Source organism: Eucalyptus grandis, chromosome 3, assembly GCF_016545825.1.
Source record: "Eucalyptus grandis isolate ANBG69807.140 chromosome 3, ASM1654582v1, whole genome shotgun sequence".
Lineage (NCBI taxonomy): Eukaryota > Viridiplantae > Streptophyta > Magnoliopsida > Myrtales > Myrtaceae > Eucalyptus > Eucalyptus grandis.
In genome coordinates this window covers 58,946,884-58,965,020 of record NC_052614.1, presented here as the reverse complement: position 1 = coordinate 58,965,020, position 18,137 = coordinate 58,946,884, and the positions used below count along the sequence as shown (strand labels likewise).

General features: G+C 39.5%; 2 protein-coding genes across 2 annotated transcripts; one reads left to right on the top strand and one right to left on the bottom strand.

The window, feature by feature from the left end:
* Window positions 1–2,250: 2,250 nt before the first annotated feature.
* On the bottom strand, window positions 2,251–3,024 carry LOC120292010. Its single transcript, XM_039309852.1, has one exon. The coding sequence runs from the start codon at window positions 3,022–3,024 to the stop codon at window positions 2,251–2,253; it is 774 nt and encodes a 257-aa protein (XP_039165786.1).
* Window positions 3,025–8,257: 5,233 nt separating this feature from the next.
* LOC120292009 (TMV resistance protein N-like) lies at window positions 8,258–12,590 on the top strand. Its single transcript, XM_039309851.1, has 6 exons — window positions 8,258–8,760; window positions 10,693–11,800; window positions 11,956–12,032; window positions 12,147–12,237; window positions 12,329–12,459; window positions 12,575–12,590. The coding sequence occupies exons 1-6, from the start codon at window positions 8,258–8,260 to the stop codon at window positions 12,588–12,590; spliced, it is 1,926 nt and encodes a 641-aa protein (XP_039165785.1).
* Window positions 12,591–18,137: the final 5,547 nt, after the last annotated feature.

Below are 18,137 nucleotides of genomic sequence, written 5' to 3'. Positions count from 1 at the left end.
TACAAAAAAAGAAAAAAATAAATAAAAGAACGCAAGGTAAACAGTGAAAATAAAAAGAAATAAAACGACCCCGATTTCGCTGAGTTCTCTACACCAAATGGACCCCCCAAAGACCTCGTAAGATGAGAGCGATCAGGGGAAGCGGAGTCAATTTCACCCACGTAGGGGCAAGGGAGAGGGGATAACAAAATTCTGAGTGAGAGTTTCGGAAAATCAACAGCGACGGTGAGCAACTACTCGATTCAACTCGACTTGGCAACAGCGCAACTCTAGGCCAACCTTTGAGAAGGTTGGCAGCGAGCTTAATCTGAACATGAAGCATTAACAAATTGGAAACAAAGTGAAATCGCACTTGATCAAACAAAACAGAGCAATGCTCGACTCAGCTTATTGATTGAAGGAGGAGTCCTCAAAATGAGATGAGCGAGGGAAGGCGATCCGGCGGGCGACAAACGAGTTTGAACCAAAATGAGAGCTGCGGGATTCTGCTGCAACAGGGTCTTGACCATCACCACGGCCGTGGTGGCTGGTCTAGAAAATTAGCGCGTGGCAGCTAAGAGTTAGAAGTGCTGTAGATTCACTGGGCAGCAAACGCCCCGGGGGATGAGTCCACTCACGGCCTGGTTAGAGACGCAGACGACAACACGACCTCGTCGTGGTGGTAATGCACCTGGCTATCGGCGAGTAAATTATTCTTTTTGACCGAGCCTGAAGTTCCAGCCCCATACCTGTGTCTTTTCCAGGCCCCCTTCCCGTCCCATGTTTCTTCTCTGTGTTTTCTTTCATTCTACATGCCAAAGTTTCCCCCGCGTTTTTTTTTTTGGTCGAAAAGAACTGACATTTACTAAGATTAACTCGGAGTCTTACATAATACCGATGGAGAAAGATCGGTGCACAAAATATTCCAGAGAGGAAAAGGAATACAAAACAGCCAATCAGATGGTAGGGTGTTGAGACGATGATTCCGGACGATCCAATCCGCTGCGGCGTTTGCTTGTCGTGGGCAATGGATAACCGTAATGTTTTTGTTTTGGGCTAGCCCATTCCTGCATCGTTGGACAACTTCTTTTAGGTTCCATGGAGGTTCGGCCCGGCCCATCACCATTTCAACTATCCCGGAACAGTCACTTTCAATGAAACACTTAGCAGTTCGACTTCCAGAGTTCTCCACGTGCGGCTTCTTTAGTTCGTGTATGCGCCTAATCCCGTGTAAAATCGCCTCCGCCTCAGCTTCACTTGCAGAAGAAACCCTAGCGGTAGCCGCGAAGCCGTTAAAGGTTCTTCCTTCGGAATCGCGCATCAAGCCCGCAACCGAGCAGAGGAATTCGCCTTCTCGCCAAGCCACATCCACGTTGAGTTTCAGATCCTTCCCTGCAGGAGGCTTCCAGTGAGCGGGTTTGTCTCGGTAGGGTTTCTTTTTGCTGCGATTTGATTTTCTTCTACTGAAAGAAAGATGCTGGTCTTGTGCTGTGATCACCAGATCTGCTGGTCTGGGTGCTTGATGTCGAAAGATCCAGCAATTTCTCATCTTCCAGATGTTCCACAAGACCATACCCGTAAGTTCTGGTTCAGGTGAGTCTTGATCTTTTCGGAAAGCGTTAACCAGCCACTGATCTGTTCGGTTAATGTTGTGTGTTGGTCTGATTGTGATAAAAGCCGGGTCTTCCCAGATTTTCTTGGTCCATTTGCATAAAAACAGAAGATGCTCTATGGTTTCTGGTCTTTTACTGCAGAACGGACAGAGAGGATCGCTGACTATTTTCCTTGTGTATAGGTTTTCACGCGTTGGGAGGGCGTTTGGACATATACTCCAGAGGAAAGATCGGACCTTTGGTGGCACGTCAAGACTCCAGATTTGCGTCCATAAGGTGCGAGGTGGTTGATATGAGCATGAGGGACGGTTGTGATCTGTTTTATTTGTGTTTATGATTGCTCTGTTATATCCACTTTTGACGGAGTATTGTCCTGTTCTGTTTCCCGTCCATATGAGCATGTCTGGCTGTGGTTGATGGCTTAGGGGAACTGCTAGAATTTCTTTTGCAACTCTTTCTTCGTACAGTTGATGTATGAGTTGTTGCTTCCATTCTCTGGATTCTGCATTGATCAATTCCGATACTAAACTAGGTTCTGATTGATTTACTTCCCCGCCAATTACCCCTTGTGAGAGCCATATGTCTTCTCTGATTCGAATAGATTTGCCATCTCCTACTGACCATTTCGTGTTTTCCTTTATGGTGTCTCTGCCAAGGATTAGACTATGCCAACCCCATGAGGGTCGGTGTCCCTTTGACGCTGTCCAGACGTCACCGTGGGGGAAATAAATCCCTTCATCACTTTGCTCCATAGAGCTGATGGAGAGGTAGCAAGTCGCCATACTTGCTTGCCTAACATGGCCCTATTAAAGGTGAGCAGATCTTTGAACCCGAGGCCGCCTTCATCTTTTCGAGTTTTCAATACTTCCCATCTTTTCCAATGCATCCCTCTCTTAGCATCTCCGTTCTGCCACCAAAATGACGCAATGCGTTGTTCTATGGCTCTGCAGATGGACACTGGCAGCTTGAAGATAGACATTGCGTAGGTAGGTATAGATTGCACAACACTCTTGATTAGCACTTCCTTTCCTGCTTTTGTCAATAATTTTTCCTTCCAACCCGCTAACTTTGCATTGACTCTGGCCAGGATCCACGCAAATAGTTCTTTCTTGGAATGACCCCACTCAGTAGGTATACCCAGGTACTTCCCTGTTTTCTGTAGAATAGGTACTCTCAATTGTGTTGCCAAGTTGTGTTTCAAAGCTTCTGGACAATTGCCACTGAAAACAACCCCTGATTTATTTAGATTAATTGCCTGTCCTGTAGCGTAGCAATATTGGCTGAGTATTTGGGCAATATTCTGACACTCTGTCAAGTTTCCATCCAGAAAGAATATCGCATCATCGGCAAACATTAGATGTGATAGTTTGGGACAATTTCTGGTTATCTGTATGCCTTTGAGTGTTCCGTCTGCTAAAGCTTTTTTCATCATCCAGGTTAACACATTGGATATCAAAATGAATATATAAGGTGAGAGTGGGTCACCTTGTCTCGAGGCCTCGCGAAGGATGGAAAAAGAGGTAGGTTCTCCATTGATTTTCACACTATAAGTGACTGTAGATATGCATTGCATGATTAGGGAGACCCACTTGGCATGAAACCCCATTTGCAAGATGACATCCCCGACAAAATCCCATTCTATTCTATCGTATGCTTTCTGCATATCAAGCTTCAAAATAGCCTGATATTTTTTCCTGTTTTTTGTGGTGCGCAGGTGATGCAGAACTTCCTGGACAATGAAGATGTTGTCCTGAATTTGCCTTCCTGGAACGAAAGCGCCCTGCTCTGGTTCAATGATAAGTGGCAGCCACTTTTTAAGTCTGTTTGCCAATATTTTTTAGATGACTTTATAGCTGAAGTTGCACAGGCTAATGGGTCTGAATTGGCTGATATTTTCAGGGCTTTTAACTTTTGGGATCAGCACAATATGGGTCTGATTTAGTCGATTGTCGAGGACACCCTTCTGGAAAAACTCCTGTACAAGTTGAGCCATATCATCTTTGATGCTTTCCCAAGATTGTTGATAGAAGGAGCCATTGAACCCATCAGGGCCAGGAGCCTTGAAAGCTCCCAGTTGAAAAACAGCACCATGGATTTCTTCCAATGAAGGTACTGCCACCAGTTCATCATTAATATTCTCTGTTATCGGGGAGGGGCATTGATATAGGATAGGTTGGTAGTATCGGGAACCTTCAGTCTTGTATAGGTTCTCGTAGTAAGATTGAATATGTTGCTGTAACATCTGGGGATCTCTACACCAACTTTTATCCTCTAATTGCAGCATTGTGATTCGATTTTGTTGCCTCCTGTTGACTGTTGTAGCATGGAAAAACCGAGTGTTTTGGTCTCCCCAATGCAACCATTTGACGCGTGACCTCATTCCCCAAAACTGTTCTTCCTGCCTTCTCAATGTATCGATTTGATTGATGATCTGCTGCTCCTTCTGCTTTGTCGTGTGCTGTCTGCGTTTGATTCGTTAGTGCTGTGAGTGTTTGGTGAAGCTTTTGATTTGTGTATAAGCATTTGTGAACTTCTCTCTGCTCCATTTGATTAATTGTTGTGATGTCCTCAACAGTTTCTCTGCAAAATGGGAGGTTGGAATTGTTTTTTCTGCCCATACTTGCTGGATGAGTTCGTGATACTCGGCATGTTCTGTCCAGAAAGCTTCCAGTTTGAACTGTTTCTTCCTTTTCTTTACTCCAGGGTGCATTCGAAGGATTAGGGGGCTATGGTCTGAACCGATTGCTGGAAAGGCTTGTACTTCTGCTGCATGAAAGGTAACTCTCCATTCGAGGGAACAAAGCACTCGATCGAGTCATTTCTTTACTAATTCAGCCCCTTCTCTTTTATTTGTCCATGTGTATGCGCATCCATGACTATCGACATCCATCAGAGATAGATCATTAATCATGTTTCTGAAAGCTGTGATTCGTCTATTATTTGCTTCTTTTTTCCCAACTTTCTCCCAAACATATAGTATCTCATTGAAATCTCCCATGCAGATCCATGGTTGAGAAGCTGGAGGTTTCAGGGTTCCTAACTCTTTCCATAAAGCCGTACGCTCTCCAAAACTCGTAGATGCGTGGACGAAGGTAATCTGCATACCTTGTTTACTATCAGGGTCAATACACTGCACATCTATAAATTGCTTTGAGCTTGCTTGCACCTTCAAGTCGATTTCCTCTTGCCACATGATTGCCAATCCCCCTGCTATGCCTGTTGGATCCACCAAATAAAGTTTCTGGAATTTGAGTTTTCTACGTATCCTTTCTACCATCGTTGCTTTATTTTTGTCTCCATGAGAAAGAGTAAGTTAGGCCTTTCCTGAGCTGTTAAAGCTCTTAATTCCTGAATTGTCAGGGGGTTGCCCAGCCCCTGACAATTCCAGCTCACAACTTTCATGGTTTTTGTGGTGGCTTATTAGGGCTAGCCACCAAAGCCCATGATTTGTCATCTTGCATCAGATTCACTGGAGTCTCCAATAGGTCTACTTCATCTAGGAGGAGAGATGATTTTTCTGGCATACATTTCTGTTTTTTGGCCTTCTGTACTTTCATTGTCTTCTTACTGCTTTTTCCTACTTTTAAAGGCAAAAGGTTTTGAGTTTCATGGCATATCACCTGTTTGCCTCGATCTCGGTCTTGTGCTGCCGTAGATACAGATTCTGAAGTTAACATTTGTTCGAGCTGCTTTCGATCTCTTTTTGTGCAGGCTACTATTTGCATGTTTGGGGCTGGATCAATCTCAATGGGGTTCACTTCATTCGTTTTAAGTGATGGTTGCATCAAGTTTCCGCACTACATGCTCCTCCTCCATTTTTCCGTAGAAAGCGTCCCAATATGGACTGTGATCACCGGTTTCAGCCTTCAACCGGGGACCATATGATCCTTTTTTATTCATTGCCCAAGGCGATACCGCATATGGTATTTCTACATCGCTGCATAGTGCCCGATTCTACCACAAGAGAAGCAATAATGTGGGAGCCGCTCGTATTTGAACTCCACCCAAAGCCATTTGTTGCCGATATCAAGGATAGCTCCCGATTTCAAAGGTAAAGCCAAGTCAATCTCAACTCGACTCGACCTCCCCGTTCGTGCATTTGCTGTTGCATCCGGTTGGACTTCTATTACTTTTCCTATCCTTTTCCCCAGGTCATTGAACACTGTATCTATTCTCCAACCAGGGGGGACTCCTCCAATGCGTACCCAGAAGGCGGCCTTAGTAAAATCATAGCAATGTTCAGGGACTTCTGGGATACACTACTGTAGAACAAGCAAATTAGTTGAGTATGACCAAGGTGAATTCCTCATTACTCGCTGTTTTTCCTCCTCCGTTGGAAATACAAATGTAAAGTGCCCTGGTTCCTTCTATGAACAGATAACCCCTTCTGATTTCCATGCTTTCTTCATTGTAGTTATGAAAGCAAAAAGATAGTTCACATTTGGTTTGGAGAACAATTTTCCAAAAGAGTACGTCTACATTCCTCCCGTTTCGTTGGGGAATATCATCGACACTTCAACTACGTCATCCTCGACCACAGTGCCCAAGCCTTTTACATAAAGCAGCCACTCTCATTTCATTTTCTTCTTTACTCTCCATTTGCACTAATCTTTAGAAACTTGTTTAGGGCTCAGGTCTAGACTTACCATCAACCAGCTCCAAGTTTGTCTGGATCCGGCCTTCTGCCACGCCAAACGGATCTGCCATACACCGAACTTCGGGAAAAGCGAGGCTGATACTTAGATCGGTGCTTAAAACGACAAGGAGTACTCTTCCTGGTGAATTTTTCCCTCCATGGTCATCCCGGTTGAAGGATGCGAACAGGCCCCAGATCTTTGAGAATGGGCTCCAACATATTGTTCGTGATTTTTTTTTTTTTTTTTTTTTTTTTTGAAAGCTGGGAGGAAGAAAACACTATGGAAAGGACACGGGAATCGGGACAAACTCCTGTAAATTAGGATTTAGGGTGAAACTACGGAAAGGAACAGGAATCGGGACAAAACCTGTAGATTAGGGTTTGAAAAAGGAGGGTTGACGCTACCAAGCGGTAGAGAGCATCTCGCAGAGGCGAGTTAGTATAGAGTCTCCTCCACTAGGCTTACTTTTTACCACAAATCTCTACGGAATCTCTCGTTCATCCCATGTCTTGCCAAAAGAAGTTTTGCAGCCAATTAAACGTCCCAGAAAAACAAAAGTTGAAACTCCTGTCCTTGGTCTCTTTTGGCGGCCGCGCTGTATGCAAGTAATAATAAAGCATGCACCTTTATATTTTCCAATAAATTATTCTTCTTTTTGTTCATTCCGTGCCTCGAACTTGCCCATTTCCTTTTTGCATTTTCCCTTGACCGAAGCCTTCTCTCTCACATTCGGCCGTCAATTCAGCTAAGGTTCGACAGCTCCACTCACTTCTCCACTTCCTTTTTATTCATCAACGTAATTCCCTCACAGCAGGTCGATTTTTTTACGGGTATAGCTCGCGCATTCGGCTGGTTCACGAAAAATTCGTGAACTTACCTAAGTAGAGGTTCAGCGCGGACATGCTATTCTAAAAAAAGTTTCTCTAATATTTAAATGCAGAAAAATGCAATAAAGGAGGAGAGTGCCATGCTATATAGCATGGATATTTTTGTTTAGAGGTTAGATTCCGTCATTGTAGGCGGATTTGATCTCTAATACTTATGAAATGAATGAAAAGTCATTGAGCAAAAATTTAGTTGTCAACACAAGTTACAAATTCATTGATACTTAAATGGTGACATTGAAATGAAAGCTACAATAATATTCACAATGCCCATGGAGAATAACAAACTTTAAAACGAAAATTGAAATTGGAAGACGTTTGGTTCGAAAGGAAAATGCTTCGGAGGAAAATAAGGCAGACTTTTGGCACAAGCTTGGGCGTCGCCTCTTTCTATGCGTTCTTTCTATTTATACTCCTGGGATTTCCTTCCATGGTTATTGAAATTCATACGTGATCCCCCTCTCAACCGTTCCACCATTCGATGATTTCAGTAACTCCCAACTCAATCATCTGTCTTGCAATGACTGTCCCTTCATTCATGATTTAATCTAATTCTTTTAATCGTTTCAGCTTTTATTTCAGCTTTTAACTCAAACAGCTCGTGGAATCATTTCCTTACTCTAATTGACATGGTCACACAACTTTCACGTGAAGTTCAACTGGATAAGCTCTATATCGAAATTGGGCTTAGTATAACTTGACTCCTTATACTTCTCTTTGTTCCCTTAACTCATAATTGAATCGCTCCTCAACATCTGGGTCATAAATGTTCGCCACCAGCAGGAGCTAAAGAATGATTAAGAGCGCCAACGAGAGTTGTATGATACGAACTGATACGAACTATCATATTCATCTCTCATTTTATTATTACATTATCTTACTGCATTTCATGTCATACTTCCACTGAAGAAATTATTTCATCATTTTCATGTCGTGCATCACGTAATTGATAAAGCTACTTTGATTGTACGGTGAGCAGACCAACAAAGACCAAGTTAGTCTTGGTCATCTTCACTTTTTTTGCTGGTGTGGGGTGACTTATTCACTTGGCCAGTTCATATTGAAAATCCCAGCTCAGTTCTTAGCTAAAGCCACACAACCTTTTTCCTTAGAGAGAGAGAGATCTGGAAGAATCTTTCTAGCCATGGCAAACCTAGAGGTCGAAATGAGTAGCGATGCTGCACGGGCATTGAGAGGTGAGTACCAAGTGTTCCTGAGTTTCAGAGGACCCGACACCCGTTATTTTTTCACCGACTTTCTCTACCACGGCTTGGTAGATGCTGGGATCCGCGTATTCAGGGATGAAGATGAACTCCGCGTCGGCGAAGTGATTGGTGGGAACCTTCTACGTGCTATCAACAACTCCTTACTCTACATACCCATCTTCTCTCGGACTTATGCTTCCAGTAAATGGTGCCTCCGTGAACTTGCGCACATAGTAGACAACGTGCTTAACTCAAAGGGTAAAAAAGGTATCCTTCCCATTTTTCTCGACGTGGAACCTGAGGATGTTAAACTTAAAACTCCATTATATAGTGTTGCTTTGCTGGAACATGCAAACAAGTTTCCAGATGAAGTCAAGGACTGGAGAAAGGCTCTTGAGGAGGTAGATGAAATAAAGGGTTGGAACGTCAAGAAGGACCAAAGGTAAAACTCTTTTACGATCCCTACGTATTTCTCTTCTTTTTTGTTTAGGGGATACAACATTGCCGTGTCAAATGATTTCTTTCATTTTTTTTAACAGAAAATATTGAAAACTACATGCAATTGCTGCTCTTCTTTGAATTTACATCCTCTGCTTGCACATCTTTCCTAAAATTTTCTACTACGATATCAATCACTTCAATTTAATATGCATCCTTACTAATCAAAATATACATTTGCATCTTCAGACAAAAAAATTCACCAAAATATACATTTACATCCTCAAGAAACACAAATTACCCAAGAAAACTAAGATTCCGTGAAGAAAAATAATGTCTAAATATTGGATAGAAGCGAGAGCATCTGGAGAACATAAAGAATGACAGGGCCGTCGTCGTGGGGCCTTGAGCTCTATAGACCTCGTGGGAGGTCCAAATCGAGGCCGAGCAACCTCTATCTGGCCTGGCCGAAGTGCGGAGGCCTCTGAATGAGAGACAGAGGGAAGGGACTCATAGCGTAGGAGGAGCTGGAACTTCGTGTCCGTACAAGCACCGGACAAGTAGAGTGATGAGGGTAATTTTGATGAGAAAATGGCAATTGCATTAATAAGTCAGGGCGACAGATGCAATTTGAAATAACAAAATGAAAATTGAGGACTCAATTATGAAATGTGGAGATGCAAGTTGATATGCGTGGAAAATGGATTTTGCAATTTCTCATTATTTTCCTTTTCACCTTCTTCAGGGTTATCTTAGGCAAACTAAAAAAACCTTGATATAGTAATCACCCACCTAATCTAATCATAAGTAATAAAGATGGAAATGAATATTGGGCCACATTGGTCGAAAAATAAGCTATAGATAAGTTGGGGCGCAACGTAGCAGTCAGTGGGCCCGCATAAAATTTGTATCTTGTTTTGGAGATCATCAAATGGCATTTGTACTAACAAATTAATATGTTTATCATCATTCATCAATAATAGCACATAATTTGGCTATCAATTGATATATGTAAATCTAACATACGGTGAATTAACACCTACCATGCTTTATGATAGCATGTGGGTGCTCAACATGCCGCTTGAGAATCTTGGGTTTTTAACCAAAAGATAAAGAATTATTGGAAAGAAAATTGACAGGGCCTCTTCATTGTGTTTCTATATTGACAAGGAAGAACACCTTAAATGAGTAAATTCCGAAACTACGACTTATCTTACTAACTCTATGGACCGGGAAAGGTGCAAACCAAAAACCCAGTTGGGTGGGCCAAGCATAGGAATGTTTCCACCTGATGGTGTGGAGAATCAAACCCATATTTTGCACCGAATCCACACACATTTCTTCACTCCTTAACCAGCAAGTTAACCCCGTGGGAGTCAGGTCTCTTGATTTTCAATTTTGAACAAATTGTAACGTGACACAGCACTTTAAATGCCATTATACTCGACATGATCAGATCCGTAGATGACTTACGATGGCTATCCTTCTAGCCCAGGGAAATAGTTGCAGATTTTGGGATTGTATTTTTATTCATCAAATTGCAGTTTTCAATGGATGACGTTGAATTGTTTACACTATCTTGATTAAAAAAATTGTCCCAATACAAATGCTGGAATTTTTTCTAGGCTTAGCTATAAATGCCGAAATATGCTCGGTATCCTAGCTACATGGGAAATTTGGCCATCATGCAAACTAACACTATAGCCTTTAGAAATTTATGTGATCATATATGAAAAACATACCACTTGAATTCCACTAAATTATGACCCAAAAGAAAAAAATTCCACTAAATTAGCCAATACAGATTATTCAGTGTATTTAGACATTGTTCATTATGTACTTCAATCTTTTCAAGTTAAGATTTTGACAATTCCATTTGTGATGCAAGGTTATGAGATTAATATAGTAAGCTAATGAACACCTTTGTCCATGGCAGTCAAGCAGTGATCATTAAATTGGTTGTTGAAAAGGTTTTGGAGAAGCTGCAGATAAAACAAAAATCAGTGACTGAACATTTACTTGGACTTGATGATCGGGTAAAAGACTTGACGGAATTATTAGATGTCAACCATCGTGATGTGCGGCTCATCGGAATTTACGGAATGGGTGGTATCGGTAAAACAACTATTGCCAAGGTCATCTTCAATCAATTGTCTTCCCAATTTGGAAAGTGTTGCAGCTTCCTTGAAGACATTCGAGAAAGCTCGTCGTCTAAGGAGGGCATAGTCCAGTTGCAGAAGAAATTACTAACTGACGTTGTTGGCTCTTTATATGAAAATGGAGTCAAGGATAGTGAACAAGGAATGAGGAGGATTGGAGAAATACTTAACACTAAGAAGGTCCTTCTTGTTCTGGATGATGTTGATAATAAAGAGCACATTAAAAAACTAACGGGAAAATTTTCACTACATTTGGGATCTAGGCTAATTATTACAACGAGAAACACCTCTATTTTGCAAGTTGAGGGATTCAAAGGCGAAATTCTACCGTATGAGATGTTAAGGATGGACTATGGTGTTGCACTTCAGCTTTTTTGTCGGCTTGCCTTTGGTAGAGACCTTCCTTTGGATGATTATCATGGGCTTTCAAATGAAATTGTCTCAAGAATGGGAGGGCTTCCTTTGGCTATCGAAGTGATAGGTTCGTTATTGAATCAAAAAAGCAAAGCATTCTGGGAAGAGACCTTGGTCAGGTTAATGAATATACCTGAGGAAGAGATTCTAAAGAAGTTGAGAATTAGCTATGATGGCCTAGACGAATATCAAAAACAAATTTTTCTCGATATAGCATGCTTCATTTTCAATGAGAAGAAGACTGATGCAATTTACATGTGGGCAAGTTGTCATTTTTATCCCGAAAGAGGAATTGATGTCCTTACTAGTAGGTGCTTGATAAAGACATTGGACACTGATAAGTTCTGGATGCATGATCAGTTAATAGATCTAGGAAGGCATATTGTCCATCAAGAAAGTCCCAGTGACCTTGGAAGGCAAAGTAGGTTGTGGATTGCAAAAGAGGCCCTCGAAATCATAAGAACTCAAGAGGTAAGTAAAAAACATTCCATTTTTATATGGTATATCTTGCTAATTAAGGATTCCTTTTTTGTTTAGGATCTTTATCATTTTTTTCCTACCCATTAGAGTTGTAAAACATAGTGGTTGAAGTTGACAAGTTTATCATTGCCAAATTTAACTTGTAGAGGAAGGACAAAGTTCAAGCGCTTGAGTTAGATGGTTCGGATGGCTCCATTGAGATTACAAATGAAGAGTTTGAAAGGTTGCAAAACCTGAGATTCCTCAAATTACATAATGGAACCTATGTTGGGGACTTTGCAAAGTGTCGTTCAAAGTTGAAATGGATTTCTTGGCAACCTCCTTTTATGGATTTTAGGGTAGACAATATGCATTTGGATCATCTGGTTGTTTTTAAACTTGGCAAGAATGTCTTCTTGGATGATTCAAAAGCATGGGATTTGATCAAGGTAAATGACATGTTTTAATTCTAGTCTATTAGTCTCAGACTCCCAATGTGTTCAATGCAATGGTTCTTACACTTGCCATTCATTTTTTCAGGGGGCACGAAATTTGAAAGTTTTATCTCTAACCGAATGTAGTTACCTAACAACAATTCCAGACTTTTCTAAATGCTTGGATTTGGAGAGGTTGACTCTTGCACGCTGCTACTGGCTAAAGAGAATCGAAAGGTTCATTGGAGATCTACAGTTATTGAGTCATTTAGAAATTAAATGGTGCGGGCATCTTATCAACTTGCCTGAAGAAGTGGGGGCTCTAGTAAAACTTAAGCGCTTCTCATTGCAGGGATGTCTTTACTTGAGACAACTTCCAAGTTCACTTGGGAATTTAACCTCATTGGTAGAGTTAGACTTATCTTATACGAGCATTGTCAAACTCCCAAACTCCATTGAAGGACTAGTGAAACTTGAGTCTTTTTTTCTGAGTGAAACGGATTTGAGGAAACTTCCCAACTCCATTGGAAAGTTAAAATCATTACGCATATTGCGTTTCTCAAAAATGTTTCCTCGTGTGAGAAGTGATGATGTTTGGCAATTACCTAGTGCCATTAGCATGTTGGAAAATCTTGAAGAGCTGGATCTATCTCAACGTAATGAATTGAAAGGTGAAATTCCTTATGGGATTGGAGAAATGTCATCTTTAAGAATCCTAAATTTAGAATGCACCGGTACTTGCAGAATTCCAAGGACAATCAATAGTCTTCATCATCTTCAAATGCTAAACTTATCAGGTTGTCATGAGATTTATAGGTTGCCAGAACTTCCCACAAGTTTGACCTGTCTACGTCTTGAATCTAAATCCTTGCTCTCAGTCCCTAATTTGTCTAATCTTACTAATTTGGTTGAACTGCTACTGAGTGATGGCTCCAAGGGTACAAGGAAATCAAACCTAATCACAAGATACAACTTAAGGCAGTTAGGGAGGTTATCTAGATTGAAAAATTTGCATTTACAGCTGCTAAATGTCCCTGTACCTCCTGAGTTGGCTTCTCTCTCTCATCTGGAAGTGCTCACTTTGTGTTGCCTAGACCTAGAAACCCTGATGCAGCTTCCATCCTCTCTAAGGTCATTAGATTTAGAATGCCTTAACATCAAGCGAACGGAGCTACTTTCCTCCTGCTTAAGATTGGGAAATTTGTCGACTTTACATTTCTTGAATTGTAAAGTGGAAGACATTCCACTTGATGGGCTTCCCCAACTGAAGAACTTACATGTTAGATGTTGTAAACTGTTTCAGATATTATCCATTCCTTTGGAATTAGTAGAGCTACGGAATGTGATGGTGTCGTCTTGCCCAGAGCTAGTTGAGATACAAGTTGTGGGTCTTTTGAAATCATTAAAATACTTCTACGTTGATGAGTGCAAATCCTTGAGAAGAATAGATGGGTTATCATACTTGAAGAACTTGGAGAATTTACGAATCACAAGTTGCCATGTACTTACTAATGTTGAGGGCCTAAACAAGCTAGAATCTTTGAAATCCTTAAACGTCACAGAGTGCACATCATTGAGAAGGTTGATTCACGCATCTTGCACGAATATTCCAGATGACTGCCTCATAGAAATTCGAGGGTGTGGAGACTTCATCAATTGCACTTGGATCTACCCATGTAAAATCTCGTTGAAGCGTTATAAGGAGAAGATTTTTTTGGATACATCAAACAAGGTGCGATGTTTTCTTTATCAATATACTTTAGACATGTTTGTATGCAAGGGTTTGAAAATTGATTTGTTCTCATTTTAGTATAATGCTCTAATTCAGTTAAACTACACAAATTGTAAAAAGTTAAATATTTTTTAGAGTTTTACATCAACAAAAAATATATTTTTTTAATTGAACAACGAAAATTTATCAAAGATGATCCTTAACTAATTTCACATACATTAGTGTTAGTTCTTTTTTTTATTTGAAATGTTTTTATGTATAAAAACATACGCAAATAAAAGTATTATAAATCATAGTTTTTGAACCTATTTCTTATTATATAATTAAGTGTTGGGTATTATGTAATCGGATATGTGTTTATTTTGATGTCATGATGTTTGTTTAGCAATAATTGCCTTATTGAACTTCCGCACCATCGCACAAAAGCCCTCAAAGTTTGAAAAGTTAAAAGACTAACCCACCTACGCTCACCCAAAAGACTATGATTCATGTTACATCCACTAGTTTTTCAGTCTGTGTAGCACTTTAGTGTTACTTGAAATGGTGACTCGATTTTCCTGACCGAAATTTCTTAAATAATTTTATCAACCATGCATCATTCTCTACTTTCTTACTTCCATGAACCATATAATAGATGTTGCTCTATTCAAAATGAGTTAGTCCATTTTCAATTAACATTTCATGTTCATACAAATGGAAAAGGTAATGGCTGAAACAAAATTGAAAGTTTGGGAAGTAATGTATAACTTTTTAAAAGTGTTTGCATGCTACTGTGCTACAGTACCAAAGTTTAGGAGGGTAAGATGATATTTTCAAAGTGCGAGTTCTTGTGCAAGGGAGCTAAAGTTCAAGGGGGTTTTGAGCAATTACCTTAGTGTTTAAGATAAGGCTGACCATAGGAGTTAATAGTCCAGATATTAATTAGTTAATTAAGGACTTTGTTTATTTCTTAACTTCAATCAAATATGTTTACCCTTTACTTTCAGGAGTGGGTAACTTAATTTCTGTGAAGCACTCCAAAGCCTTCAAAAGCTAGAAATAGTTATTTAAATACTTTCTTTTAAAAAAATATATATTCTTGATGAATAGAAAAAATGCACGTGCCTATGTTGAATACGCATTCTTGTGTTATGTTAGAATCTAAATATAATAATACGTACAATAAACATGAGTGAAATATGAATATGCAGTCTTGTATTAGTAAAGGAAAGATAAAACTTAAAAGAAATCCTTATATATTAGAGGAATCTTTGCTCCCTTTTTTGGTGTTGGATACTTTCGGTTCCTAAAGCATGTTTTTCCTCCTTGTTGTGAGGTTTCCATTTTATGTTGTACTTTAATTACTTAGGTTGCATATTTTTTTCTATTTTAATCATTTATCTCTACTTGCCTTGTAGGTGTTGGATGGTCTTGGTTCTTTAATGTTGCCAATAAACTCATTTAATTATTCTTTAATATTAATTCAAGAATAGCTTTTATAGACAAGATATTAGGTAGTAAATTGCAGATTATAGATTTCAAAAACATCATATGACCTCTTTGTCTAATAATCTTCTATTTGCAATGTGCATAATTAATGAACAAATTAATGTCATACGATTATTGCATTAGTGAGCTGTGGAGAAATTAATGTCAAATGATATGATCATAACCTGCAAAAGAAAAAAGGAACTCATTAGTATCTACCACGTCGTCACATGGGAAAATGAATGATGAACAAAGGGCAATTAAATTGTGGTATATATGTTTGATAGTATGATTATCTATCTCCTATGAATTCATTATTGGCCTCTTGAGTAAAAATAAATATAAGGATTAATACCAAAAACAAAACACCAAACTAACACACCTGCACCACATTTACCTTAAAATAATTTTTATGTCATAAAAACTCGAATTGATACATCCGTGCCACATGTATCACAAACCAATTTTTATGTCACAAAAAATGTCGAACTGGTATACTCGTTCCACATTTATCCCAAACTAGTATATTTATATCACATTTATTCTAACCCGGTGCACCTATGCCATATTTACGCCCAAAAAATCCTAAATTTACAAAAATTTAAGATCAGTTTGGGGTAAATATAGCGCGAGTGCTCTAATTTGAGATTTTTTTGACGTAAAAATTAGTTTAAGGTAAATATTGCACGTAGGGGTGAGCATCAGTCTAGGGTCAACCTTGGACCAACTCTGGACCGGCCCAACCCTGCTGGTCCTGGTCTGATTCCCAGGGAGACTGGGTCGGTTTTTGGTCCTAGACCAGCACTGTGCGGGTCGGTCCTCGGTCTTGAGAATTCGGTCGGTCCAACAACCGACCAACCTGACTATATATATATATATATATTATTTATAATTTTTTAATATAGAGAAAATTTTAAATAAACGGCGTTAACAACATTCAACAACTCTTTAGTGAGAAGTTCAAGTAATTTTACATTATTCTTTAATAACTTAGGTTTTTAATGTCTTTTATGACGTCAATAGTTATAATTTACGAATGAGGAAAATGTTTTTGTGAAGAATCCTCACAGCGTCCAAAAAGGCACCTTATGGCATCCTCCTCCTCTAGTATTCATTCTCTTCTATCTCATTTGTCCTCTTAGTCTTCAATTTGCCAAAATCGAAAGATCGCCACTCGACACTCGCCTCGCTCGCTTTGGATCACTCGTGCCGCTCGTCGCTTGATTCTCGCTTGGCTTGTTGCTCCCTACTTGACATTCGATGCTCATTCTGTTCAACGCTTACCCCACTTGACCCTCACCGCTTGTCTTCCTTAGTTGACCTCACTTATCATCGAACCCATTTGGTCGGTACAGTCCTTGGTTGCTCTTTCAAGGAGTACAAAAAATGAAATAAAAAATTACTGGTTGATCCTAGGTTGATCGTAAAACCGAACCGAATCCATTGGGTCAGTCCGGTCCTCAATCGCTTTTTTAAGGAGTACAAAAAATGAAATAAAAAATTATTGGTTGGTCTTGGGTTGACCCTGGAACGGGACCGAGCCCATTGGGTCGGTCCGGTCCTCGGTCCCAAGCTCAATAGGATTAGTCCTCGGTCTCAAAAATTGAGGACTAGCACTGTGTGAGTTGGTCCTAGGGTTAGGAGGTGGATCGGCCCAACCTGGACCATGCTCACCCCTAATTGCACATGTGTACTAGTTTGGAAGCTTTTGTGACACAAAAATTAGTTTGAGGTAAATGTGGCATGAATGTATCAATTTGAGATTTTTAGTGGTATTAGCTCTAGATAGAATGTTTGGTTTGCCTCATTCTCTAATAATTTGTCAGAATGTTTATGTAATAACTGTGTTACGTGTTCATTTGTTGTTTGTCGGTGCATGCAAATATAGTGGGGTTGACTAGTTTTCCATCTTTGGCCACCAATGGGCTTGACTAGTAGAAACTGCATTTTCAGTACTACAGCAGATTGCCACCTCGCTGGATTCGAGTCTTTTCAAAGAACATAACTATTTCAAACTAAATTAAAGTAAGTACTACTTGAACAAATAGTCCTATGTTATGAAACAGTATAACTTTATAAGAGCTGACATATTTCACTAAAAAGTGCGCCTTACAATGAAAAGAGATAGAAATTAATTTTGAAGCATATTACTTTAGAATGAGAAAAAATACAACAACATCCAGACTTTTCTTATTGGAAACAATGTCTACATTATTATGATTTTTTTATTTATTTGAAAAGCGGAAAAATAAACTCTTTTTTAGTTCCAAAATGGAAATCAATGTAAGTGAGATAAACAATTAACATTAAAAGGTAGTAGTACATGAATTATGATAAGATTATCCAAAAAGCATATTTTAATGCAAATAAAGCGAAAATAAGATGAAGAATTAAAGTACACTAAAGTAATAACATAAAATATAGAAAGTGAAACGGAACAGATATGGAATTAGAATTGCAAGACTCTTCACTTTTTTTTTTTTTTGCTTTACTTGGTACGGTATAGAATAATTAGTGCAAGTGATGATAAATTTTGAAGAAATAAAATTAGTGAATCGATCTAATAATTAAACCATCATGGTTGTAGTGGAAGAAAGCATGTCGAGCTAAGAACACCTTTATTCCAATCTATCTACCCCACTAATACTTTTTTCTTTGTGGAAGAAAGCATGTTGAGCTAAGAACGCCTTTATTTCTTTCTATCTACTCCACTAAT

Coding starts and splice junctions, on each gene's coding strand:
- LOC120292010 (XM_039309852.1), bottom strand. CDS start 3,024: ATGATGAAAAAAGCTTTAGCAGACGGAACACTCAAAGGCATACAGATA.
- LOC120292009 (XM_039309851.1), top strand. CDS start 8,258: ATGGCAAACCTAGAGGTCGAAATGAGTAGCGATGCTGCACGGGCATTG. Junction 8,761..10,692: donor AACGTCAAGAAGGACCAAAG/GTAAAACTCTTT, acceptor TGTCCATGGCAG/TCAAGCAGTGATCATTAAAT. Junction 12,238..12,328: donor AAGCATGGGATTTGATCAAG/GTAAATGACATG, acceptor TCATTTTTTCAG/GGGGCACGAAATTTGAAAGT.